Here is a 27,553-nt window from a genome sequence, read left to right as displayed (position 1 = left end):
CTCAATTGCCGAGATATCTTCATTGGCACTGCATTTTATAATAACTGGGAAGTGATTTATCATTGCCTTTTCCCCAGATTTTTATTTCCTTTTTTCCTTCCGAGCCTAGCCTGTACTATCAGGATTATGAACCAAGTCCAGGTTCATTTATTTTTTCCAGAATAGTGAATGTTTCAGTGTGTCTGCTAACCAGCTTAAGAAATTAGAGTTATTAAATTAAATAGGGCAGAAAATTTAGGACTAGGTCATAACTCTTCGCTTAAAGGCAGTGTGTTTTGTTTGTGGTTTATTGAAGGCATCTGCTATGTCACTATGAACACAATCCTGAACTAGATTTAACGAGTTGTAGCGATGACTGTGGTTTCATACTTCAGACCCATATCTAAAAATAAATCATTTGAGTGATCTGCCAGGAAAAGCAAGGGGTAATGTAGAGCATGGGGGTGGAGGGTTGGGTAGGAAAGAGGAGTCTTATAAGGGAAGGAGTAGTTATTGTCATAGGCAGTATTGAAACACATTGTGTTTTATCAACACAAATCTGGAAAAGGAGTGTTTTCCTACTCCTATTTCCTAATGAGAAAATACAGATTCACCTCTCACTCATAAAATGTTACCGGAAACGTAAAACAGGAACAAATGATGACAATGAGGTCAAGAAGCTGATTAAAAGGAAACTTGCATATGAAATTCTGTTTAGAAGGGAACACAACACTTACTGCTTCTGATAGGACTCAAAGGTAAGATTTTTCATTCAGAAAATAATCCCTTTTCAAATTACAATTTCTCAGATACTCTGCTTCAAAGAATATTTAAGGAAATGGTTTGAATTTGGTGAATAATATGTACATATTTATTTCCTTTCCTTTGAATGCCTTGTTCTAATTTTAATTTAACAATTGCTTTTTATTTGAATGCAATTAATTGGCTTAAAAAAAACCTTAAGATTTCTTTCAGTAAGGATATCTATAAATCAGTCTATTTCTCCATTTAGTTAATAAGTTTCCTGTGTTAATTGGTTTAGGTTAATGTACTAGCTTTCATTTCTCAGGTCCCAAGTGAAATCAGTTTAATACTGGTCCAAAGGAACCTTTTATTGTGCTTTTATTTATTCTATCTTATTCATAGAAGCTTCATGGTGTACTGTAGAAAATCCTATATTTAGTTTGTAACTCAACCATGCTTTCCTACATATTTCTTTTAAATTTTTCCTTATAAAGTTAGTATAAAAGGGAATATGGAATAGTTGCATGTTATATTATTACTATTACTATTACTATTATTATTATTATTATCTTCTCTTTGAATGTAAAAACTCTGGGTCTGACTCCTTATTCAGTAGCCATACATATTTCAACCTAAGTTAACCTTTTCCTTTAGACATTTCACTCAAACTTTATTTTGTAGTAGATACTCAGAATATGAAATAGTGGTCTGGTTTGCATAAATTGGACACACTTTAATTTTCCTATCAGAACTAACAGTGCAAATGTGTACATGTCATGTACTCATCTCATAAGTGAAGGCTTCCACTTACTTGACAATAACACCCACTGAATTCATTCAGACTTCTGAGAAGTTGTGTTGTACCAAATCATATCTATTTCAGGATGGTATAGGATGAAAGCCTTAGACATCTGGAAAACAACAAACTGGAGAAAAAGCAACGGCAGCTCCCATGGTTTTAGACAAGAGGCCTTTCCCAGTTCTATCCAGGGAAAGTGATATTAGCAATTAACCTAATATTATTTTCATGTACAACATGTACTTTAGCCTGATTTATTGCCTTTCTACCCATCTGCCTTATTTTGAAATTGGGTTGAAGAGAGAATGATTGTTCCAATGTTGACCAATGAACTCTATGCTTCGCTTGAACCTGGGCTTGTCTTATCTCAGTCTAATATTAGCCACTTCATATATTGACTATGACAGTATTTTTTGTAAGTTATGCATTGGAGAATGTTGGGTATAATGGCAGTAACCTTAATTTCTTGATAGACAGATTGTCCACCTATTGCTAGTATCAATCTTACTTTGCAGTACTGTATGCAGCATTCAGAATTTTAGTGGTCTGGACTGAAATGACCCACCTCATTTTATCATCCTGTTAAGAGGCAATAAATAGAAAAGGTGACTTTAAAAAAAATGAGGTGCTATCTATGGAAATATACTCCTTAAAGGGAGTATCCTCTAAGGAAACAAGGCTGAGGCCACAAAGCTCTACTGTGCTGGAGTGAGTATAGAAAGATCTTCTGTGCCATCTTTTGGGACCCTGGAAGTGCACCTTCTCTGTAGTAGTGTCCGCCCTCTGGAATGAGGTTCCCCAGATCTGAAAAGCCTCTGCTCTACTAGGATTTCGAAGAGCCTCTTCACCCAGGGCCTTGGCAAGGATGATTGACTCGTCTTTTCTTCCCTTCCCTTGTTCCCATCCTTATTTGTTTTCTTTGTGATCTTTATTCCTTTGTTTTGTATTTCTTGCATTGTTACTTGTTTTTAAATGTTTTTAACAATTTGTAAATCACCCAGAGTTTCTGGGAGTTGGGTGACATATAAGTGTAAATAATAATAATAATAATTTCACAGAAATAAAGGCAGAAGATATATAATATAATCCCTTATTTACAGCAGTTTTTCTCAATAAAAATGACTGTGATAGTGGCAGCTGTAGGTCTATGCATCTTACAGGGCACCCATTTAAAGAAGGTGTTTTAGAAGAAGTCCCTTTCTGTAAAATATGTATGAAATAAGTGACAAAGGATTTCTGTTTACCTCTGTACACTTTCCACGTAGCTTCTGTCTGGAAGAAAATACTTTCAGGTTACTTTCGTTGTTTGATTGTTTCATAGTTATGAAAAAAGTTTTAAGGATGATGCCTGCCGTGGGAGCTGACTACCAAAGATTCAACACTGCAGAAATGAAATCTTAGAGGACAATGGTGCTTTTTTTCTGGTGCTTTCTATTGTTCATGACAAGAGCAGAAACTGGTGACATGACTATTACTGGTAAGCTAGGTCATTACACTTACTGCAAATGCTCATTGTTTGAAGTTTCCTTCCCAGCTTTCATATAAGGGATTATGATTTTGAAGGTATTCTCCTGACTATATATCTTTCACGGAGGCAGATTTTCATGATTTCTAGATAAGGAAGGCTTCATAAGCTAGGAGACAGGAATATAAATATTTTTTGGTAACTAGAAAAGTCTATTGTGCAACTCAATGGACAATATAAGGCTTTTCAAGAAATACATGTGTTCTTGTCCACTGGGCACCCTTCACAATTCCACCCCACTCCTGAATGTATCCTAAGTCAGCCTTGAATAGCAAACATGGGTTATCTTTTTGTTAAATGGGTTATCACACACTTTTGTCAGTTTCTGATGATAAAAGGATTTCAGCTCCAAGATTCCATACAAATGACACACTTCATATGAGAAAAAAGGTTCTAAGTTCAGTTCCCAACATTTCCTGATCATTCCGGAAGTTCCTGTTAGAAACCCTGGAGAACTGTTATCAATCAATGTTGATTTTGATGGATCAATATGTCTTTAACATGTATGTTGAGTCTATGAAATCCTTGAACTGCTGCTGAATCAGCTAGAGACCTCTGTGAGATCCGTGTTCAACAACTCAGCCAATTTATGACTCAGTTGTGGTATATTTGAAACTGCAGTAAAACTCGTCTTTTCTTTGAAATGCTGCTGCTCTGTAGAGTTTGTGGGGAGTCCATTTCCTCTTCTGCATGAACTTTGGCCTTTACCCAGCTCTTGGTACGAGGGGAAATGGTGGCTTCCCCTCATAGGAATTGCTGAGGGTTTTTATTTTATATGCAACCAGACAAATCCACAGAGTATGAAATAAGGCATGTGCGTGCTTGTGTGTACGTATGCATGCAAGCAATTTCTTTCCTTTTCCTGAGGGTAAGTGGACTTCTGTTCTTTCAGGAGAACTTAGAGAACTGCAGAACTTAGAGAACTGCAGAAGCTTAGAATATGCATTGTCTCAGTGTTTTGAGTTCAGAGGTTTTCATGGATTGTCTTCAAGCTATTTTCGAGGAACTGAGGAATGGAAGTTATGGCACTGTGAAAATGTTCTCAGTAAAAGGCAGCTTTTTACTATATGTGGTTAATGGCTGTAGAACTAGTGCTGGCACTGAAATTCATAGAATATCACACACTAACAGTCAGATCTGATGCCTTGTGGTAATTAACTGAGAAGCTGATTGCTTCACAAAAGCAAAGGCTTACATGTAAACCTGCATGCCTATGGTAACTAAAATAATTGTGTCTTCTTTTTTAAATATTTTTTTTATTCTTTTCAGAATGCCTTAGAAAGCATACTGATGTGAGGTATAGGGCCATCACCAACCAGAAATTTGTTGTATCATGTGACCTACCATCTGAAGACACCACATCAATTTACAACCATTCTCTTCTTAATGAAAACCAGGTGAAGTGGTTCTGGCAATCCAGTGATGGAGGAGCCAATATGATTCTCAGTAATAAAACCACCAATCTTACTCCTTGGGGAAACTCACTTTGGTTTAACCCAATAAAAGCTGAACATTCTGGAATATACATCTGTATGAAAAGGTTAGTTGCTGTGACTGAACTTCTTGTTTTCTAGTGTTTTTACCATCCAAATAATCATTTCTTAATTACTTTGATGAAATTAGTGGAGTGGGGAGGAAGAGATTTAAGCATGAAATTATCTTTATTTCCAAAACAACTGGGAATTAATGGTGCTTAACTGGGATGGATCATGTCCTTAAATGCCTCCTAGAGTCAGTTTTTATGAGATGGGAGGCTATATAAATTTGACAAATAAATAAACAAATAAATAAAAAATTATATCCTACCCTCCTGTCCCCAAGAGTGCTCAAACACCTCCCTTGTGCATTCTGTAACTCAATGTTCCACTATTTAACCATTTAAACTATGCCAATAGTCCTAACTTCTACAGTAAATATCAATCTATCCTTTTATTTTAATCTGATATATTCTGTAGCTAATTATTTTGAAAATATTTTTAGCTTAAACAATATTTTATGTTGTTTTCATGTTATACATAATTCAGAAAAAGAATGGAAACTATTAAGTGTATACCTGGATGTTATAAAGCATTATCATTGTCACATAACTGCATGAATGATATGATAATGAATTATATTATTTTGGAAATGAGAGAAACAAGACAAATTAGGCCAGGATATAAAGCTATCCAATGTGGATTGAACAGGAACTTTTACTCAGGCACCTGGGAGGCTCAAAATTCCCATACAGTTTTGCCCCATATTCAGTTTACAAGTCTCTGTGTCATTTTTTTCCACAAATAGAATACCCTTTACAATCTTGGGATATATTGGGACCATTATAAGTATGGCACTTTTTCCAATGCTTCAATAATACATTTCAATTTCTGTAATGTATGCAATTTGTTTTTTTCCCCTCCTCCACAGAATCACGTGGTCTCTGGATAATTTCACCTGAATTTGCTTTTTGTGTCATACAGGGATAACGTATCACCATGTGTCAAGATTTTAGTAGCTGTTCAAACAAAAGTTATGGCTAATTGTTCAGATTACGATGGAAATGACATTTACCTATTTGTGGAGGAAGGAAGATCTATTGGTTGCCCGGGGAAAAGTTGTTACTCTAATTTTCCACAATCTTCAGTAAAATGGTACAAGGTGAATTTTTTTTTTTAAGGTAACAGCTTCCTTGAGTCCAGTTCAACTGCTGTACATTTCACAGATATTTTCAAGTAGTTTTGATTGTTTGAACAACGATAGAGAAATGATTTGCCACTACTTCGATTGGAATATTTTTTTGACCTCCCAGGGTAGCCTTTTGCCCTAATACTCCCTGGTATCTTGAAAATCTAAGCAAGGTTGGATCTTGTTAGTACCTGGATGTACATTCAAGTTTAGCCAAAGTCAAGTAGGTGCTGCTACTGTTTGGGCAAACACAAAGCCATGCTGGTTTTAACTGCTGTTGGAAGAGTGGGGTGGGGGCAGCAGGTTTTGGTTTCATGTAGAGCAGTGTTTCACAATCTAGTACTCTTTGGCTATATTGGATGTCACAATTTCTACAGTTCCCAGCCAGCATGGCCAAAACCAACATGGGATTTATAAGAACTGGAATACAACATATCTGGAGTGCACCGGTCCACTGCAAGGCTGTTGCAGAATAGCAATTTAAAATTAAGACTTTTTCACCTAAAGATCACTCCCTTCATGGCTGACAATCATGAGAGTTCTATAATTCACCTGAAGGTCAGAAATCATATGCTTATGAATACCAGTTGCCATGAAGTACAATGGGAACAGGTTATTTTCCTTGTGTCTCCCTGTAGGTTTTTTCATCCACCTGAGATCCTCAAAAATTCATTTCATACCACTATTGACAGTTGAAGTGTGAAAATAAATGTTTGGTTACCCATGCCACTTTCATCTCTTTGATCCATTTTATTTAGGGAGAAGAGTGGAAAAAAATATGATCATGGAAGCAAGGGGAAGACAGGTGACCTTATTAACTATTACATTTATTAGTGACTAGAAATGCCTTATGGACCTCCCCCTCCTAAGAAATAAAGAAAAAGAGAGGGAAAAAAAAGGAAAAAGAAAAGAGGAGTACATTTATATTCTATCCTCTTTCAAAGGTTCCTTCTTTCCATAATCTACCCTTTCTAATAATCAAATCCATTCATCATCAGTTCATTTTTTAATTTTTTCAGCAAAAAGTCCATAAGGGGTTTCCAGTCACTAATAAATGTAGTAGTTGATCTTTCTCTAAGCAAACAATGTAATTTTGCCATCTCTGCCAGTTCCGTCATCTTCACCAACCATTCCTCCATTGTGGGTATTTTAGAATATTTCCATTTTTTGTACATATAGTTGTCTTGCAGCAGTGATCATATATAAAAACAATCTTCCATGGCTTTTTTCTAGTTGTCTGTTCATTAACCCCAACAAAAAAAGTTCTGGTTTCAGTTGAATCTTAGTCTTTAAAATGCTTTGTATCAGTATATGTATCTGAACCAAAAATTAGTTTGTACAAATTTTGGCAATTACATGTTCATCATTTGTACATAATTCAATTTCAATTTCTGTCTTCTGTTGCTCAGCTATAAATGTCCTGTTATCTACCGTGAATCTTTCTCTTAACTGTGTGCATGAAAACCATTGAAAACTAAATCCCTCTGCTGCTGATTGCTACCTTGATTTCATCTTATATCCTCCATGCTCTTGTTCTAACAACCCTCACTCAGTTAACCCTTCCTCTTTACCTGCTGTTTCTCTCCTATGAAATGCTTCTTGTATGGGGACCTATAAAGGATTTTCGGCATATTCTGGGCTTATATCTATTCCATATTATGAGTATGGCACTTCTAACATACTGGTTTTTGAAATCTACATTAACCGTAACTTTATTGTACGATAGAAAATTCTTGCTTCTTCTTGGATGTATATCCAAGTCCTAATAAGATCCAACCTTGCTGAAATTTTCGAGATACCAGGGAATACCAAGGCAGAAGGTATTTTCAAAGCCAGTTTTACCTTAATATCTTCAAATATATTAGAACAATTGATATAAAACAACTTCGTGGAAATCAAATTGAAGAAAGCTGCCCTAGAGTGAGGGGGACAGGATGGTGGAGGGTTGTGATGGTTGCCTTAATTCCAATAAAACTCTCAGACTCAAAATGACAATTCAGGTTCTGAGTTTATTTAGAAAAGGGTGCAAACAGGTAAAAAGCTGAGAATGAGAAAAGCGCGCCTAAACTCAAACTAAATAGCACCTTTACAAACAGCAGCCCAGCCCCTCCCTCACATACAGTTCACCCCACATTCCCAGGTGCTCCTAACGAGCTCTGCTGCTCAACGGGCAAAGAGACCTTGACATTTCAGAGATAGTCTAAACACATTCCTCCTGGCACAGGTCAGCACGTCTTCAGTACAAGGCTCGCAGCAGCACCCTCCCAGCCAGGACACATATCAGCACCATGGCAAGCGAACCGTTACGATGCAGAAACACCGGAACGGTGAACATGACAAGGGTGATCTGTTAAGCTGAGTATTTGTGAATTAGTATGTTTCAACCTCTTGTAATATTTGAGTTGTTCCTCTTTCTCTTCTGTTAGAATGGAATACAAGTAAAACTTCAAAAGAAAAGACCGGGCTTACAATTCCTCCATGATAAACTGAAGTTGCGTTCTGTGTATGATAAAGATAATGGTACTTATACATGTGATTACATGTTGACTGACTACAATATGCAATGGAAAATGAGAACAATAGTAAATGTGCACGTTATATGTAAGTCACTATACTTAATTCAGTATAATAAATAATTTTATATAATGCTTTACATTCTGGCAGTGAAACTTGTGTTACATTACATTATACTATATTAGACTTATTTAGAATTTCTTAATATATTATAATTATATTTTGAATATAATGAATATTCAGTTGCTATTTGAATCATTTGCTTTTCTGTGTCATTCCTGACTGGTCTAAGCAGTTGTGACACTCCCTTAAAACAATTTACTCATAAGATACAAATGTGCTTTTCACAAACTTTTGAAACATTAGAAAAATGAGATCTATGTTGTAAAAAAAATTAATAAATCACTGACCATCACCTGTGGATATGTTAATAGATCGTTTTCAGAAATGGTCAAAAGGGTCCTAGACTTTCTATTCTGCAATTTCCATTGACTAATATATTTACTTATACCCTGACATTTGAAAATACATGTAACAAGTAAATAATTGGATCTGCCAAAGCAAATAAAGTGAAGCTGCTCCTTTGGGTACTTGTCTGGAAGACATGCAGCAATCACACTTCTTTTTCAAAAAGGGTTGAGTTCTATTTTGGAAAACTTTACAAGAATACATTCAGATAATTCTTGTTTAAGATTGATGGGGTTTATCTGCTGTGAGCTCATTATGATAGCCCAATTATGCCATACTAGGGTAATATCAGCTAAAAACCTATTTATCATAGGGAAAAGGTCTGCTGAAGGAACAGCACCAATTTAAACCCTGATCTGCTATTCTAAAGGATGGTTGTATAAGGATGGTTAAGTGTGAACATACCTCTCACCAAGCAAGCAAATAAAAGCATTGTTCTAAAATGGCATGGCATTCTGAAAAATTAGATAGATTAGATTCAGTGTCCACTTTTACTTTTTAATGAATTCCAAAAATATATGTGTAAGAATACCAGGAAACACTCTGAAAAATCGTTACTTTTATTTTATATAAGCAAATAGTGTAGGAGAGGGCAAGTTAATTTTCTTTATGCTTGATTTCAAAAGCCTTCTGTTATCAGTAAGGCCCATGGAAATAACCCTCTTTTGCTAGTTGGTTGAGAAGTATGTCAAAAGTAGGGCTACTATATTGGGGTTGCAAAAATCCAGATGAATACTAGATGGCATCAAAGGATTCACTTTTTCTCTACTCTTTGCTGCCATCTAGCAGTCATCCATATTTTTCAAGACCAGATATGATATTTTTAGTTCTATCAGAGATAGAGGAACAGCAGAAGAGAAATAGGTCTGTCCAAGAAAGAATGAAGACACCAGTTACTTTTTGCTGTAGTTGTACCATAATTGCATCCCTAATAGATTATTTTTTAAAGAAATTATCTTGTGTATGTATGTGTGTGTGTACACACAAACACACACCCTGTCCATCTCTGGTGGAAAGATGGATTCATCAGGAATATAACCTATGAAGCACAAAGATGGTCAAATAACCTTTTCCCACTCAGATAAATAACAGTAGAGGCAGTAGCTGGAGAAAGAACTGCATTTAATTAGTAACTTTCAGCTGTGATGTTTGTACATGAACTGGAATAAAATTATAGCCCCTGGAACCAAAGTATTATATGGATTGCCCTTTGCAGGACTCACTCTTACTTAGTTCTTGAAAGAAATGACTTGCAACATTTCAGCTAACTAAATGCTAGCTACTGTAGTTTCATTCCACCAAATGGATGGTTAAGTGCCATCTTAAGAGTCCCTTTTGGGAGATGGGCGGTGATAAATTTGATCAATAAATAAAATAAAACAAATAAATAAATGAGAGGTATCTTGTCTGTGTTTTCTCATGGATCCCTCTTGTAAATTGTCATTTTTAACCTGGCTGTGCATTCAACATGTTAAACACAAAGGGTTTTTTAAAGGAATTTCCTAATTCTGACATGCCATTTTTCATATTTTAGCAGAAGACACTATTCATCCTCCAAAGGTTTTGAATCCCAGTGGTGGGACAACCCTTGAAGTAGAAATTGGTAAGATAATTATATTTTTGCATTTATTTTGCAACCTAGAAGATAATAGGTGTCTTACATTGACTGTATTCCACTCTAAGCTACAGCTTAACTTTAGCCGGAATGGAGTAGCCATGGGTACTTTTGGACTACCTGATATTTTATGATATCAATCACAGATTCTCTATTGCTTTCTTTGTTTAAGCAAAAGAGCAGGATTCTATTCTAGAAAGTTGGAGAAAAGTAAATTTTATTTTAACTAGCTGGTTCACATATGTACATTCACCCATTAATGACTACAGCATAAAGATATGAATTTCGCAGAATAATTGCAGTGTATGGATTCAAGACAATATTACCAGCATTTCAAGAGGCTGGGCATTATGTTTTAAAACCCTAAATGGGTTTAAACACTAGCTATTATGATCTCTTGAGAGAGCAGCTCTTTTTTAGGTTTTCTAATGCCAGATGTAAAAAAGGGGAGAAATATAACTGGTTACAATTTAGGTAAGTGCCTTTTCTGTGGATATTTTAATTTATAAGTTCCTCATTGAGAAGGCCCATTTGTCATCTTTCCTCCAACTGTCCATGAACAACAACTTCTTTTTTAAAAAAAAAAAGACAGAAGTTTGACTTTCCAGTTTGTGGAATTGTTAGCCGTTTGAAGTAGTTCAGGCAAGAAGCACACCAGTACTAACTCCATCTTTGTTGAAAGGTTACCTTAACAGAATCTTGCAAGTCTGAACTTACATCTCTCACCTTTACAGTCCAAGAAACCAGGGACGGTCCGTTCTGAGATGTTTGCCATGCCCCATTCCTTCTGTGGGCTCAGCTGCCTCTTATCTGACCATTGCCAAGTCTGCCACTCTTCTCCTGTCTGCCAAGGTCATTCCCACATACCATTACAGGAATGTCCAGTTTTATTATTCTATAGTAATTTTGCTTTGATTAATATGTATGCATAGCATTACATTGGAAGCCACGCATTTATCATCTTAAATGCAATACTTTTCAAATATAGCAGTGTTAAAGCCTAATAGGAGAGAGCCAGTTTGGCATAGTGGTTAAGGCACCAGGCTAGAAACCGAAGACCATGAGTTCTAGTCCTGCCTTAGGCACAAAGCCAGCTGGGGGACCTTGGGCCAGTCACTGTCTCTCAGCCTTACAAAGGAGGCAATGGCAAACCACTTCTGAAAAACCTTGCCAAGAAAACTGCAGGGACTTGTCCAGGCAGTTGCCAGGAGTCAAGACTGACTCCAAGTCACCCCCCCCCCCCAAAAAGCCTAATAGAATTATTATCATATAAGTTCATGGATCACCCTTTTTCCATTAAATGCACTGAAGATACATAGGAAGTGGTGTGTGAAGAAACCTAATGAAATAGTAAGTATATTAGTCTTTAAGATGCAACAAGACTTGTTTTTGTATAAAAAAATAACACAGCTACATATCTGGCAATCCCTCATATATGTTACTTAATATTAATAGCCTGTGAATATTCAAGTCCTATGTAAAGGATCATATAACCATTTGCAAACTGCTCTCAAACATATTGTGTTCCATGGAAAATAGGCATAATGATTTTTAAGTGTTTTCCCCCACCCTCATCTTTTTTTTTTAAGGTCAACCGATTGATCTTGAATGCAAAGTGCAATTTGGTTTTGAAAGGAAACCTTCCTCTTCACTACAGTGGTACCGAGAAACCAGTAAAAGCAAGCAACTGATACAGCAAAAGAGGTAGGGAAAGAAACGGTCTGAGCAGGAAAGAAAGAAAGAGAGAGAGAGAGAGAGAGAGAGAGAGAGAGAGAGAGAGAAAGAAAGAAAGAAAGAAAGAAAGAAAGAAAGAAAGAAAGAAAGAAAGAAAGAAAGAAAGATTGATTTAGAGAGACATTCTTATGATATGTGGCACATCTATTAAACTCCTTTTTGGAATGAAAACAGAAATATCTGAGCTAAAATTCCAGAACTCCAGGTATTTTTAATGTCACAGTAGATTATGATTAAATATATATGAGCCATCAGATTAAATGTAATCAATGATACTTTCAATCTCAGTTAGATGAAGTCAACTTTAATTTTTGTCTTCTCCGTATCACAACATTTTGGGGACTCCTGGCATGTCACTGAAAGATGAATTGTGATCCTTAGCATGGAAATGGTTCTTTATCTCAGACATAAAAATATATGCCATATTACACATTTGCGAAATTCTTGCTGTAACCCAGTGAAAGTGCAGATGAAATTAATAGATTCTTTTACCTGATCCAGTAAGCAATTAACTTCTCTATTGCCATCTCAATCTTCTTAAACTTGCCCTAGACTGTGAATCCTTAATTCTGCTTTTTTTTTTTTCAGGGGGGAGAGTGGGACTTTTTTTTTTTTTTACATTTGCAAGTAAATACAGCAAATGGAGCTATGCTGACATCTGATTTAGCTGGAGGCTATCAACAATTTAAAGCCGAGCAGAGGGTATAACGGTAGAGCTCTGGCTGCTTATAGAAACACTTTACTCATTCTGCTAAAAAAACTGAAAACAAAGCAAGACATATACCCACAAACTCTATTTCCTAACTAAAGACCATAGTGGGTGAAGGAAAATGAGAGAGAAAAGGCACCTTTAGCATCAATGACTCTTTTGTATAATTTTTAACTGATAAAAAGGGAAGAACTAGAAGCTCCGTTCTGGGCCATTTTGATTGCTCCAGATGAGGAATTGACGAAGTACTAAAGAACCTCAGTAAGTTTGCAAACTTTGGGATTTCTTGAACATTCTGCTGTCTCCCTGTATGTACAAATAATGCCCTTTTGGCTACAATAGCAATATCACTTATAGAAGTGATATTATATATGATACTGCTATTCTGTATGTGATATATAAAGTCAGCACGTTTAAATATGTAGATTATGAAACTAGGACTGGCAAATAATAGGATGGTTTGTGGCTTATTATGTTTTTAAGTGAATTATCCCTCAGTTCACATCTTGCTAAGCCCTAATGTGGCTTGTTTGGTTTTAGGCCCATGACTTTCCCAAAGCTAATTTAGTTTAGCAACCTTGTTTGGGGTTTAAGTTTTTGTCGGCTGTATCCAATCAGTTGTGTATATTCTGTAACGTATGAATCAGCCGTAGGAATTGGTGGGATTAAAATGAAGTGGGCCAGTGCATGGCCTCTTAAGGTCCTTGCTGGAAAGGTGAGTTATAGAAGAAACATACTGATTAATACTTGTGTGGCAGATTCATGAGGTGGCTTTTGGAAGGTCATGTTGACCAAGCACAGTAGAGTTGCTCTTCGTTACAAAATGGAGTTTCAGTGTGGCTGGTGGATGTGCCTGCCACACATTTTATTCTTTCTGTGTCTGCCATTGTAGAAGTCCTCTGTACACATTTAAAGTATTTGCTTGTGGCTATCACAAAAAGCTGCAAATGTGTTGATGGTTGATGGGAGCATTATTCTGCTTAGGTATCATCCACAGGGACCGGAAGGGCGAACCTTTACTCTTACCTTCAAACTGATAAAAGTAACAGAAGAAGATTTAAACAGCCACTTCATCTGCTTGGCTCAGAACTCTATTGGGAATGCCACTGGAGTGATCAAACTTAAGAGGCAAACAGAAAAAGGTAAAACTGTCAAACCACTAAGATAACATCACTGCTCTGCTTGCCCTCATTAAAAAAATCCTTTGGTTTTCTGATCTTTTATGTTAATTATGGGGTAAATATCTAAATGAATGAGTCTTAGCCTCAAAATTCTGTTATAAAAACAGTTTGTTTCTCCTGCCATTTGTTTGTTTGTTGTCCTTTTACAAACATGACATCCTCTAATCAATCCACCTAGACAAACACAGAGTGTCTAAAAGGGGCTGTCAGGTCCCTCTGCGAAGTTAGAATGTGAGTGACACAAATACAACAAGTTTTTCCTGTTTCTTTCCCTGAAATGCAGTATGAATAAGTTCAGGTAGTCCTTGTTTAGTGACTGCCTTGTTTTGTGACCATTCGCAGTTACGACAGTGAAGAAAATGTAACTTTGCAAACAATCCTTGCATTTATGACCTTTGCAGGTCTGTAAAGCAAAGGAAAATTAAAGTAAGATTGGAAGCACAGCCATGGTTTCACTTAGTGACCGCTTCACTTAATGACCAAGTTGCCAGTCCCAATTGTGGTTGCTAAATGAGAACTACCTTATATGGCTTCTCAGATGGAGATTCTACAGCTAAATATATTTATCTTGGACAAAATTAAGTAATCTTCCTTGAAGGTAGCTAAGACTTCTCTAGAATCTTATGAATAACTGTCACCACAGCATTAGCTATGGGTAGATTTATTTTATCCCACATTTGGCCTTCAGCAGAACAGAAATCTGAGAAACAATTAAATGGCGCTCTAATGCATCATCAACTTGCCATACTTCAATGGTTCCTAGAGAAATACAGCTGCTGCTGCTGCTTATTATTTTCTCTACCTTCCCAAATACCCCGATAGAAATGCAGGCCACTGTACTTGTGCCTTTTACCAGCCTTAGGATAAAAAGGTAAAGGTTTCCCTTGACGTAAAGTCCAGTCGAGTCCGACTCTAGGGGGCGGTGCTCATCTCCGTTTCTAAGCCTTGGAGCCGGCGTTGTCCATAGGACACTTCCGGGTCATGTGGCCAGCATGACGACTCGGAACGCCGTTACCTTCCCGCCGAAGCGGTACCAATTAATCTACTCACATTTGCATGTTTTCGAACTGCTTGGTGTGCAGGAGCTGGGATTAACAACGGGAGCTCACCCCGCCGCGCGGTTTCGAACTGCCGACCTTCCGATCGACAGCTCAGCGGTTTAACCCGCAGCGCCACCGCGTCCCTAATTGCTGAAATTCCAGTACTAGAAAGATGGGAAATTCCACTCCACTGAAAAGGATCTAAGTGGACTCCAGATCTTCTAAATGTTTGCCTAAAATGGAAGCGTTAAAGGTCTGAGGTCTAGGCCTTCATGGAGCCCTCTACCAAGTTTTGGCTTTTGGCTTTTCATAAGGAAGTATATGTTTTAAGTACATCTGAATAGAACTACCTTCCTATACAGTATATGTGGTGTAAACATGTGTATTTTCATTCAAACAATATCTATTGCTCTTTGAAATTGATCTATATCTTCAGTGGACAAGTTCACATCACCAACCACCACATCTTTGCCCAAATATTATATTTCATCTCTAACTTCATCAGTAATCATTGACATCATCATTAATTTTGCATTATGTTTTATCTATTTCCCTTTCCCACTTTAGCAATGCATTTCTTGCTTACTTTGTGTTGCACCATTATAACACTACTTGGAGTAGTTTCAGGAGGACTGCTGGTTTATAAGCACTGGATTGAACTAGTACTGTTCTATCGGAATTACCTAGCCAAAGATGAAACTCTGAATGGTAAGAGCTTTTGATTTACAATAGCATCCCCCATTTGGCACTCTTTAGATATAATCCCCCAATTTACTGGCCAATTTACTGATGGGAGAAGACTGGTTAATACCATTGGTTCTTATTATTCGTTGTCTCTGTTTCTCTCTCTTTCTCTTCACCCTACCTATGTTTGGCCCTACCTCACTAACCCATTGTTTTTAAATACCTTAAGGTGGCATACAGGGATCCCAGGAACCCACCCCAAAAGTACAAAATATTCATTTTCATAAGAATCCCTGTTAGTTGGATTCAGCATATATTATAAAATCTCTGCTGATCTGATGATTAGCCAGCAAATAGAGTGTTGGATTGAAATCCAAGAAAGCATGTTTCAAATCCACCCCTCGGTACAGAAGTATGCTGCAATAATATTTAACACATTCTGTAGAATTTAAATAGTAGTCTTTAGGCATACATTTGGAAATAAAGTATGATTAATAACCCTTAGCTATCAGCGTATAACTCATCACTCAGATATGGTAAAGGAAAACCAGGGAAAGTCAGTCCTAGGAAGAACACGACTTTCAGTATGAATCAGGCTGTACCAGAAAAAAACAAAACAAACACTGCACAAACCCACATTTCTTCAGGCTTGGCAAAATCCTTCTAAATACACAGGAAACAAATCTTTATCAATCTCATCAGAAAAATCCAATGAACTCTTTTTTTCCACTTCTTTTATTAAATTCAGTTGATAGAAGTTTCAGGTTTAAAACATTTCAAACATTACCACATGACCCAAATGAACAAAACGAAAAGTACAAATAACTTACTGATATGAAGATGAATTTTAATGGAAACATAGAGACAACAGAGGAACACTTGAACAGATTCCACAAAAATCTTCTTGCCTCTTCTATTGGAGGAGAAGAGGAAGAAGAAGGAGGGAAGAATTTGCTAGGGATGCAGCCTAGATCAGGGTTTCTCAACCTGGGCCACTTTAAGATGGGTGGACATTGCTGGCTGGGGAATTCTGGGAGTTGCAGTCCACCGATCTTAAAGTGGCCCAGGTTGAGAAACCCTGGCCTAGATGAATCTATAGCGTCTGTTACAGAATCCTGTTAATAGCTGAGCTGTTTTTAATATAGTCTGTCACAGAGGTATTAAACTGAGGAAATGAATTTAGGTCAGAAGTTTTCATTTTCTAAAACAACTGAAATTAGTAAAACTTTCACCCTTTCACCCTTTCTCTCTTTTTCTATCCTTTCTCTTAAAAGTTTCTATCTCATTTTTATGGCTAAAGACAAAGCTTCTGATACAGCTGTTTTTATAAGAAAAATATATGTTCAGTTTTAGAACTGGATTGAATAATAACCTTTAGGACACCTGAAAGGAGTTGGTAGCAGAAACATTTCTTCCATTCTTATTGTTAAGCAGTTCTGAAGTTTTTTTGAAACAAGAACAAACCCTGAAAAGCCAGATCAACAAACGAACACTATTATCAGTGATCTGTTGGATTAAAAATGTACAGATCTAAAAAGTGGGAAGATAAAAATAATAACATTTCATATACGTACATACATACACACGCACACAAAACAAACAGCATGGCAATTTTTTACTTATAATCCACCAGTTTGAAAAGTTCATGCCCCAAATTTCACAGAGGAGAGGAATTTGAATGTAATATATCTACATAGTGTAGGTCAGCATACAATATTAGTATCAGGCACTGATGTAGGTTTAAATCACCTTTCCCTTTCTAAGATTTCTCCAACTGAGTGCTCTCTAGATGTGTTGGTCTTCAGTTGTCTGTGAATTCTGGGAGCTGAAATCTAACTTACTTGGGGAACACCAGGTTGATTAAGGCTGATTGAACAACTTGTTGCAACTTATAAAAGGCACCACTAGGCCAAATTGTGTGCTAAAGAAATAGGATTAAGCGGAATGTGAATCGTCTACTGTAAATGTGCTCTACATGGGGTTGCCCTTGAAGATCATCTGGCAATTACAGCTGGTTCAAAATGCAGCAGCGCAAATGGCAAGGGGCACTTCTAAGTTGGCTGCCAGTGGGCTTCTGGGTGCAATTCAAGGTGCTGGTTGTTCCCTGTGAAGTCTTTCATGGCATAGGCCTTAGTTATCTTAGTTATCTGAGGAGCTGCCTGTCCCCAATTGTTTCTGCCTGCCTGGTACATTCATTCTTCCCCTCCATTAAATGTCGCTATCTTGTGGGATCAAGGAAGCGTGGCTTCTGTGTAGTGGCCTCTGCCCCGCTGGAGCAGCATCCCTCCAGAGATATGGATGGTGCCCATTCTCCTGGGGTTCCGGAAGGCCCTTAAGATTTGGCTGCATTCCCAGGCCTTGGGTCAGCATGTCTGTGGAACCCCTGTCATGTTTCATCGGTATAGCTGTTTTTAGTCTGGGCTGCCATGTTTTGTTTCATGCTTTTAACTGTGATTTGCACATTTGGATACTGTAAGCTGCCCAGAGTCTTTTAGAGTAGGTAGCTATAATAAATTTAATAAATGATAATAAACATTGTTCTATAGCATCTTATATGCACAAGATTCTTACACAATCACTATAAAATGGTATGATTTTTGCATGTAACAAATTGCTGTCTATAAATTTTCTGTCTACAGTTTTCAAGCATTACTGCTCTATGCCCATGTACATGTTCCACATGTGGTACTTTAACCTAGATATGGGAATCACTTCATTTCCTATAAGAAAATGGCTTCAATATCAGAATTTGTGACAGTTAGTGGTTTAAAAATATTTGTGTGGTAATTAACCCACTGTTCAGATGGATTACAGATCTTGTTTTACAGCGGCCTCTACTGTTAAAATGAAAAATGATCCAATCTCCAGGGAGAGAGAGGTCAGCATATTTTATGTCAAGGAACAATGTGGCATAGTAGAATGCTTGACTGAAATTGCAGAACCCTTGGTTTAATTATCTCTTTGGCCATTAATGCATTATGTGGCTGTGGGCAAATTATTACCTTTCTATGTTGTTTGGAGATACAGAATTTGTATGGGAGAGAAAAAACTATTTCCTTGATAGTTATGGCATTTTCATTTTGAACTTCAATGTTATTTTCATGAGTAAGATCTTCTAAAGAACAAACTAAATAAATTATGTGGGAGAGACAGGTGATTTTAAACATTTCAGGAGAAATATGGTTTACTGGTAATGGGGAGAGTAGATCCTCTTTCTTTAAAACACGTTTAAAATGCATTTTTCATGTGGCTTCAAACAATGAAGAGCAGTTGCATTTATTTTAGCCACTGTATTCCCTGATGATGTTATAAAAGAACCCCACTCCTACTTTTGCCTTATAGATACACCCATACCTTTCTCCATTTTTTAAAATGAAACTTGAGACAGGAAGTACAAGTATTAATGAAAATTTAATTACACCTCAAATAATATAAGATAACAAGAACTAATTAACAAAATAAAAACTGCCATGAGGCACTTATGTAATATGTAAATGATAAAAAGGAAAACAAAAGAAGAGGAAAGAAAGGCAGTATCTCAAAAAAATTGATTGAATTGCTTGAAAGTCTTCCTTGTCTCTGTCAGAGAACAGCCAATTCCAGCTTTGGCAAATAACACAATTCAACAACCCACTGCTGTAAATTACCTGTAGATTTCTATTTTCAATGTTGCATAATAATTAAAACTTCCTATGTTCAGTTTAGCCATTAGCTTTTGCGTGTAGAACAATTGAAAAATGTGAAGGCATTCTTTATCCTCAAGTTCAAAACAGCTTAGAACTATTAGTGACACCAAAGGGAGGGAATTTGCACATTCCCCATATATTACAGGTAGCCCTTGCTTAACAATGGTAATTGGGACTAGCAACTCCATTGCTAAGCAATGTGGTTGTAAAGCGTGATATCACGTGACCGCCACTTGTGACTTCCTACCACCTTCCCCATTGACTTTGCTTGTTGGAAGCTGGCGGTGAAAGTTGCCAATGGAGATCACATGATTGTGGGATGCTGAAACAGCTCATAAGTGCTGGTTGCCAAGCACCCAAATCGCAATTCTGTGATCACGAGGATGCTGTGATGGCTGAAACTACGAGGAACAGTCGTAAGTTCCTTAGTTCAGTGCCGTTTTAACTGTGAAAGGTCACTGAACAAGTGATCACTGAATGAGGACTACCTGTACCTTGAGCAAGAACATTCCCCACTGCTTTTTGTCTTCTTGTCTCATCTTAATTAGACAACATGGAAAGTCTGTGACCCTCTGGATGAAGTTGGACTTCCAGCTCTCATCAGCCCTGACAATGAATACTGGGAATGAAGAAAATTGGATATTTATTTATTTATTTATTTATCAGTCATTTCAGTTAGTATGGCTACCTACTTATCATGTCACTGAACAGCTAATGGAGGGTTAAAAAACCAACCACAGAGACTATTAAACACATGAAGCCACAGGCAAGTTGAAGTAAATCTGTTGGGATTTCCCCAATACTGATCTGAAGAATGGAAAGCCTTCTTGATAGTTTAGAATTGAGGCTATATTTACACTTTTTGATGATGGTTTAGATCAATTACCTCATCTGTTTAAAAAGTTGTGATAGAATTATAACAGAATCCTTTCTCAAGTGCACTGAACATGTGGGCTAAATGTGATGAGCATGCATGAGTACTACATGCTCATTGGTAGATGATGTTATTCTTCTACAGAGTTCAAGGCACTATATTTTTATTACTATTTTATTTTCATAACAAGAATTAAATACATAGTTTAGAGACTGGTTGAAGATAGTGAGACTCTGTGTAAAAAGGAATAGAAATCCAGGTCCAGTTTAGTGTTCTAATCTCATCAACCCACTGAGTTCAATTCATACATATATGTACGATGATTTGACTAACACAACATTTAATTCCGTTTTAGTATGAAAAGACATCCTAGCTGTGGTGGCTGGTTTTATCTGTTTTACGCTTGCACACGTAGAAGAAGACTCATATAATACACACATACATATTCATGAATGCACAGGTACATTGTTCCTCTAGGACAGCTGCTTTTCCTGACCTCCTTGCCTGCATTGTCTCAGTATGGGTGACATTCATCTCCATCTCACTGATTCAGAAAGGATTTTCTCTTCCTTCTCCTTTTCTTCATCCTTTTAAAGTTTTAATGCCGACTTGCTTCTTTTCATCATCATTATTTTAATTTATTTATTTTCAGATTGGAAGGAATTTGATGCTTTTGTTTCCTATGCAAAACCAGAGATCGCTGAAGCCAACCAGGAACTGCACACTGAGGAGCAGCTAGCTCTAGAGTTCCTTCCACTCATTTTAGAAAATGACTATGGATATAAGCTATGTCTCATGGAAAGAGACATCCTTCCAGGGGGAGGTAATATTTTCTCTGATTGCATATAATAGCTAAAATAAAATAGCAGCACCAATACTTTCCATTGGTAGAAAAATGACAACCTACTATCAGGGTTATGTTAATCATAGCATCATTTGTGAGTAAAACCAAACCCAAATGCAAATCACTTGGTTACTGAGATTTTACCAGTTCATGTAAAACAAAGCAGTTCTATAAAAGTCATTGGCGCTGACAGTACTGGTCAGTGGAAAATACAAAAGGCACACACTCAGTCCTGACCTAGAGAGAGTATGCTTTTTTGTACAATAGATGAGCTGCTAAGAAATAACATTTTCATTTTTTACTTCTCTGATTTAATTATATTGCTTTCAGAGTTTATTTTTTTGCTTGAATCTTATCTTAATACTTGGAATTCTGTAAGTCCCGGCTTTATGCATCCAGTTCAAGGCATGGTTTCAAAGATATGAAAAAGAAACAAAGTACATTACTAATAATGCTCTCTTTTGCCAGCATACACCGAAGACATTGTAAATGCTATGAAAAAGAGCAGGCGGGCAATCATCATCTTGAGTCCAAACTACGTTAAGAGTAGCCAGGCTCTCTTTGAACTTGAAGCAGCAATCAACACTGCCCTGGAAGATAAAACCATGAAACCCATCCTAATACAGGTTGAGACTTATCAGGAGCCACATTCATTACCTCCTAAGGTGAAGAAAGCCCTCAGGATCTTGCCCAGGATTACCTGGAGAACATCTACCTCTCCTACAGCTAATAAGCAGTTCTGGAAGAAATTACGGTATCACTTGCCAGTGAAACATAGCAACAGTGGGGGGGACAAGTGGCCTTCATTTTCCCCCAGCTCTTGCTGGTGTTGGTGACAGGGAATGAGGGAGAGAGAAAAAATGGACGATCAAGTAGAGAATGATAGGGTAGGGGCCATAGCTCAGTCATACACAAGCCCCTCCAGCTATAAATGATTATGAGATGGTAAAATTGGGGATCTGAGAAAGATTCATTGGCATCTTATTTCAGAGTTTTCTAATATGACTGTTTTAACTGAAACTCTGAAATTTGTAATTGTGATCCATTTTACCAATTAAGGAAAAAAGTCCATTGAGGAAAATCTCATTCAAAGTATATATTGGAGGAAATTAGAAAAATATGCACATTAGATAACAATTGTGAAATGAAATGAGTTTGTTAAGTTACTGATATGAAAACAGGATGAACAACATTTATGCATAGAAAAATGAGAAGTATGGAGAAACCAAATTGGACAAATTCAGCCATCTCTAAGTGGGCTTTGTAAGCTACTAGGTCAATTAGTGATCATTCCCAGTTTGCATTTTAACAACTTTGCATTTGCTTTTTCACAAACAGTAATATATTATTATTATTTAATGCAGTATTTTGCAATATTTTGTAAAATGTGCCCGGGCCTGGGGCCTGAGTGTGTTAAGGGCCCCGTTTCTTAGCTGTATTAACTACTATGGCAATAGTTTTACTCAGCAACAATATATATTTATTTTCTTTTAATTGTTTTATGTTGCTATGATTGTATGCTGTCCAGAGTTGCTTGTGGAGATGGGCGGCTATAGAAATCAAATAAATAAATAAATAAATAAACAAATAAAATGGAATTGTACTGTTATGTCGTAGTGTCTTAGCTATTTTATAGATACGCTATCCACTTGGATGTGATGGTGATTCTTGACTTGAATTTATCCCTTTTTAGAAGACCCTGGCTGTAAAGTAATTGAAAGTAACACACACACACACACATACAGAGGGATGTATTAGAGAAAGTACATTAATTTAGAGAAACATAAAGTGACCAGCTACGGGACAGTCTTGTTACTACAATGTGACACCTATGCTGTGGGAGGTGCATTGGCTATGGCTTGTTTCCAAATGCAGTTCAGGGTGCTGATAATTATCTATAAAGACCTACATGGCTGAAAGCCTAGGTATCTCTGAGCCTCTTTCTCCCAGGTAGATTCTGTCCACCCAGTTTAAGTGAGGAGGAAACTCCTGCTATGGGTATGATAGGAGGAGGCTCAACAGTGGTGTTTTCTGTGGGGTCTTCCTTCCTTTGGAGTAATTGCCCTCCTCTCCCAGGCAAGGGTGGCTCCCATATTCATAGCCTTATGGAAGCTTGTGGAAACTTGGCTTTTCTGGAATGCATTGGAGATCGATCCACATACAGCGCTATAATGTGTGTTTGTTTGTGTAATTAAGCTGTTTTAATGTTATTATTGTATATTGTAATGGAATTATGCTTTTTTTCATCAAAGTTGAATGTTGTACATTGATTAGAGTTGCAGTTAACTGAGACAATAATAAAGAAATCCACAAACAAATAAATAAATAAAACAAAGAAACAAAAGAAGGTGATCCCTGGATAGTCCCAACCGTATCCTGGTATCTTCCAGTGCAGTAACGTCTGCAAGTCTTGTGACATCCATTAGGTGTCTCTAACATAACATTTGATATGTTTCTGGCACAAAGCCAGAAATGATTGAGTGTAAGTAAACCTGGAGAAAAATGCTATTGGAGGAGGACCTTTGTAACTCCGTAAGTCTGGTGGATTATTTCATAGCAGTTTTGGTCCAGAAACTGTGCCATTGGGCATAAAGCTGTATTCTTTCTTTCCTTTCAAATGGAGTGAGAGGCTGCAGTTGGAAACTGTGTCAGCAGAACATTGTGAAACATTGAAAAAGTCCTGCCTTTCTAAATTAAATTTAGTTTAGTTTCTAATGAAGACCTAACGAAGAATGAATCTGAGAATACCAAGCAACCAGACAGGAAGTGTACTTAAAGTTGGAACAATCCTAAGGACTCTGACTTAAATGGGAATGTAACAAGGTAAATCAAGTGTAAGCGTTCCAGCCTTGCAGTCCTTCCATACGTAAAATTCTTCTCATCATGGCTGTTGAGATATTTGGGTGTCCAAACGTTCTCAGCTGGTTGCTCCTGCTATCAAGCCTGGGAAGTTATTTTGCTGCTGGAGAGCTGTATTTGCAACTTCCTCACAGGAATTCTAGTGCTTTACATAAAGCTGACCCCTTTGATGTTACAGAATCAGGACGAGATGAGAGGCTACATATTTTCACAGTGGACTATGAATATGTGCAAATCCCCTACGAAGTCACACTTTGGATACTCTTGGCTTCCCTTGCAAAAATAGGTGAGTGAAAAATGCTTCCTTAATAAAAGTAGGCGTGAAAGAGTAAAAAGAAAAAAAATCAGCTTGTTACCGAGGAAATAACAATTTAGTGAGATATTTTAGGCTGCCAGGAAGATTCTACTCAAGGCTTGAAAAATTAAGTACACTTGTCACCCAAAATCCAACAGTGCAAATGTCACCCAGTGAAAATAGATACGGTGCTAATGGTCTTAAAGTTACTTTGTGATGAACCCAAAATTAACCTCCTTATAATTTACGTTTGAACACACACACTTTAGAGATGCGACTTGCAACTTCTTAATTCAGACACCTTCAACAGCATATGCAGCATTGGGTGTGAAGAAATTAAAATTTGCTCTGACAGTTTCACCTCACTAACTTTGGAAAAGTATGGAAGGTTCTGCAATTGTGAGTTCAATTTTTAAATGTAAAGGTTTTTTTTTCCACCCTCCAGTTATAACACTTGGGGAAGAAGATGATTTTACAAAGTAAAATACTATGCATGTTTACTTGGATGTAAATATACTTAATGAAGTTTATTACACTGGTGGTTGTGAATAGTCCTACAGTTTAAACAACAGTTTACATTTTCATAAGGAAGGGTAATAATTTGTTTCAGTCAAACTACTTGAAAATACATTCAGTTAATATTTTAGTTTAAATAGTTCCCTACTTTTGGAAATAAATCCAATGTAGTTCAGTACTGAATTTAAGAAACCAATATTTAAAAGTATTACATTAAAATCACTAAAAATAGTTGCTATTTTAAAAGTATCTTCCCAAATATCAAACTCTAAAACTTGACCCATTGTCAAAGGTATGCAAAATTTGAATTCTGTTGTAATCTGATCGATGCTTACCTTTTTTTATCACTAAGAATAGTGGCCCTTGTTCTGTTTTGCCTGAATACAGTGACGATACAATACAACCTTCTTAAACACTTTTAAAAGATCTATTGATTTGAGTAGTTAATATACAACTTTTTTCAAATTTCTTGCAGTAAAAGGAACAGTATACATTATATTATGTTTATGGTGATGATGAAGCCTTTAGTACCAATTGTTTAAACTGCTCTGATGTCATGGAGAATTATAACTATTTAATTGAACTATATACCTATACCTATACCTTAGAATTGGTAACAATTTCTACTAGTTGCTGAACAAAACTGCTAAAGTATCTGCTGTTACAGGAAGATACAGTTGTGGCTGTGATAAAAGTTTTTTATCAGAGCTGTGGCTGTGATAAAAGTCTTACACAAATGCTGCTGCTCTTTTTGTGTGCTGAAGACTAAGAAAGTGATTCTGGGAGGCAGAGGATGTGACATGGGAAGTTGAGAAGCTATTTGATAAAAGGCATCCTAGATACAATATAGCTGGAAGTATAGAGCATAATGGATGATAGAAGGTTGGATTAAACAGAAGATAGGTGAAGGACAAGGCCATTTCACTGAAAGGAAGAGGACACGTTAACACTCAGATGGAAAAGGTCCAGCTGAATAGTGTTAGATTTTCACAGACTTAATTGAAGCAGTCAGAAAGACAGACACCTGGATCTGTTTGCAGGGTGCTGGATGCAAAAAAACCAAGCTGCCTGCCTGCGGGCTTCAATTAGTAAGTTAAAAACTGTGTAGGCCATTTATCTGATTTTTCTGGTATGTCACATACAACGTAATGGTGTGACCACAATCTGTCATCTTCTGATTCAAAGGAAGTGCTTGAAACTATGAACTGAGATGCAACTTCTGATATTAATATGCGTTATCCAGAAGGAAAATCTGTGTTGTGGTAACTTTCCTATTGCATTCTGAGTCAATCTGAATTACAATCTGGAAACATCTGGGGATCACAAACCATTGGCTGGTATAATGCCTTTATATTAAGGGCATTAAGATTTTTTTAAAACCCTTAAACTACAATATACAGTTAAACCTGTTTAAGTCTATTCATCACAAGGAGAATTAAGCTAGCTGTGTTGTGTTGCAATGTTCCTTATGCATTTTGGTTGGTCAGAGAACCTTCCCTTCATTCAAGGAATGGGTGAACTGTACTGCTATTGCTGAACAACTTGTTCATCTTTAGCAATAGGGTGAGACACCTGTCCCAGGGCTCCCTTAGGCTAATGCACTGCTGATGTCTGAGATGAAGAACAAACAGTAGAGTAAGACTTTTTTCTCCTCAAACCCCATGTCATACCATGATGATTTTATTTTCCTGTCTTATTCAAGGTTTCCATCTCTACCATCGACTTCCACACTTCATGCCTGAAAACTGCCTCCACATTGCCATGGGTGCTTTGGTTGGTGGGATTATTTTTGGCACCAATCACAAATCTCCGCCAGTTATGACTACCAGCATTTATTTCTTATACCTCCTTCCACCCATTATCCTGGAAGGAGGCTATTTTATGTCCACCCGTCCCTTTTTTGAAAACTTTGGTTCAATTCTTTGGTGGTCTGCAATGGGATCCCTCATAAATTCCTTTGGCATTGGATTGTCACTTTATGGGATTTGCCAGATCACACCCTTTGACCTCAAGGATGTGAACCTGCTCGACAGCCTGTTATTTGGCAGCATGATCTCAGCGGTGGATCCTACAGCTGTCTTAACTGTCTTTGAGGAGATGTCAGTTAATGAACAGCTTTACATGATGATATTTGGAGAATCCTTATTAAATGATGGGATAACTGTAGTAAGTATGTTGCAACGTTTGTAAAAACTGAGCTTCTCTAATGCACGCGTATACACACTCCTCTCTTTCTTCTAAGGAGGACAAGGCAACCCACATTTTTTGCTATTCCAACAATCTTTTGAAGTAAGCCTACAATAACCCATTAATTTGGGGGCTGATCAAGGATTAGAACCAGTTCCCTGGTCAAATGGAGTCTAGTACTGTTATTTGGTGAACAGTGAAAATCACAATGCTGTCCAGATTTAAAGTGCAGTCTGTCGAGTTTATAATCAAACTACCAAACATACATTCATTGTATTGCTTTTTGAAAACTTTAATTACAAAGATCATGCTGACTTTATAGTTGAGGAACAGAAGTGACTGAACCTCCAAATTAGCTAGTGGCTCTACAGCAAAAGATCCTTAATCAAAATGACACCTAAGCAACAGTACATGACTTAGCTTTTACAATTGGGCATTAATTTACAGCTAACCATTTCGTCAAGAATTAAGAACCACTCTGTTTACCTCACACAAGCTAAGAATTCTAGTCTCATCTTTTTACTGCCCAAGCAATGATTCTCACTAGGTGTTCAAACTATGCTTCGAGATACCATTGTTAATTGAGATTGCTCTGAGTATGGACAGATATTTATCAGCTGAATCAATCCACTGCAG

General features: G+C 37.0%; 2 protein-coding genes across 2 annotated transcripts in view; both read left to right on the top strand.

The window, feature by feature from the left end:
* Window positions 1-2,812: 2,812 nt before the first annotated feature.
* Window positions 2,813-22,522, top strand: IL18RAP (interleukin 18 receptor accessory protein). Its single transcript, XM_063304959.1, has 10 exons — window positions 2,813-2,999; window positions 4,317-4,587; window positions 5,507-5,684; window positions 8,138-8,312; window positions 10,228-10,296; window positions 11,898-12,012; window positions 13,736-13,893; window positions 15,540-15,680; window positions 20,869-21,039; window positions 21,529-22,522. Exons 1-10 carry the CDS (start codon window positions 2,930-2,932, stop codon window positions 21,894-21,896), a joined length of 1,716 nt encoding a protein of 571 aa, XP_063161029.1. The 5' UTR covers window positions 2,813-2,929; the 3' UTR covers window positions 21,897-22,522.
* Window positions 22,523-23,611: 1,089 nt separating this feature from the next.
* SLC9A4 (solute carrier family 9 member A4) overlaps window positions 23,612-27,553 on the top strand; it is a 28,068-nt gene continuing 24,126 nt past the window's right edge. Inside the window, exons 1-2 of the mRNA XM_063304357.1 lie at window positions 23,612-24,205; window positions 26,433-26,896. Of these exons, the coding sequence (XP_063160427.1) occupies window positions 23,944-24,205; window positions 26,433-26,896 (726 nt within the window). The 5' untranslated portion in view covers window positions 23,612-23,943. The remainder of the gene's footprint in view (window positions 24,206-26,432; window positions 26,897-27,553) is intronic.

Source organism: Candoia aspera, chromosome 5 (assembly GCF_035149785.1).
Source record: "Candoia aspera isolate rCanAsp1 chromosome 5, rCanAsp1.hap2, whole genome shotgun sequence".
Taxonomy (NCBI): Eukaryota; Metazoa; Chordata; class Lepidosauria; order Squamata; family Boidae; genus Candoia; species Candoia aspera.
This window is presented reverse-complemented; position numbering and strand designations above follow the sequence as displayed.

Excerpts from the sequence above, each read along its gene's own strand:
- IL18RAP (XM_063304959.1), top strand. The coding sequence starts at position 2,930 with ATGGTGCTTTTTTTCTGGTGCTTTCTATTGTTCATGACAAGAGCAGAA. Across the intron at positions 3,000-4,316 it reads TGGTGACATGACTATTACTG|AATGCCTTAGAAAGCATACT; the intron begins GTAAGCTAGGTC and ends TATTCTTTTCAG. Across the intron at positions 8,313-10,227 it reads AGTAAATGTGCACGTTATAT|CAGAAGACACTATTCATCCT; the intron begins GTAAGTCACTAT and ends TTCATATTTTAG.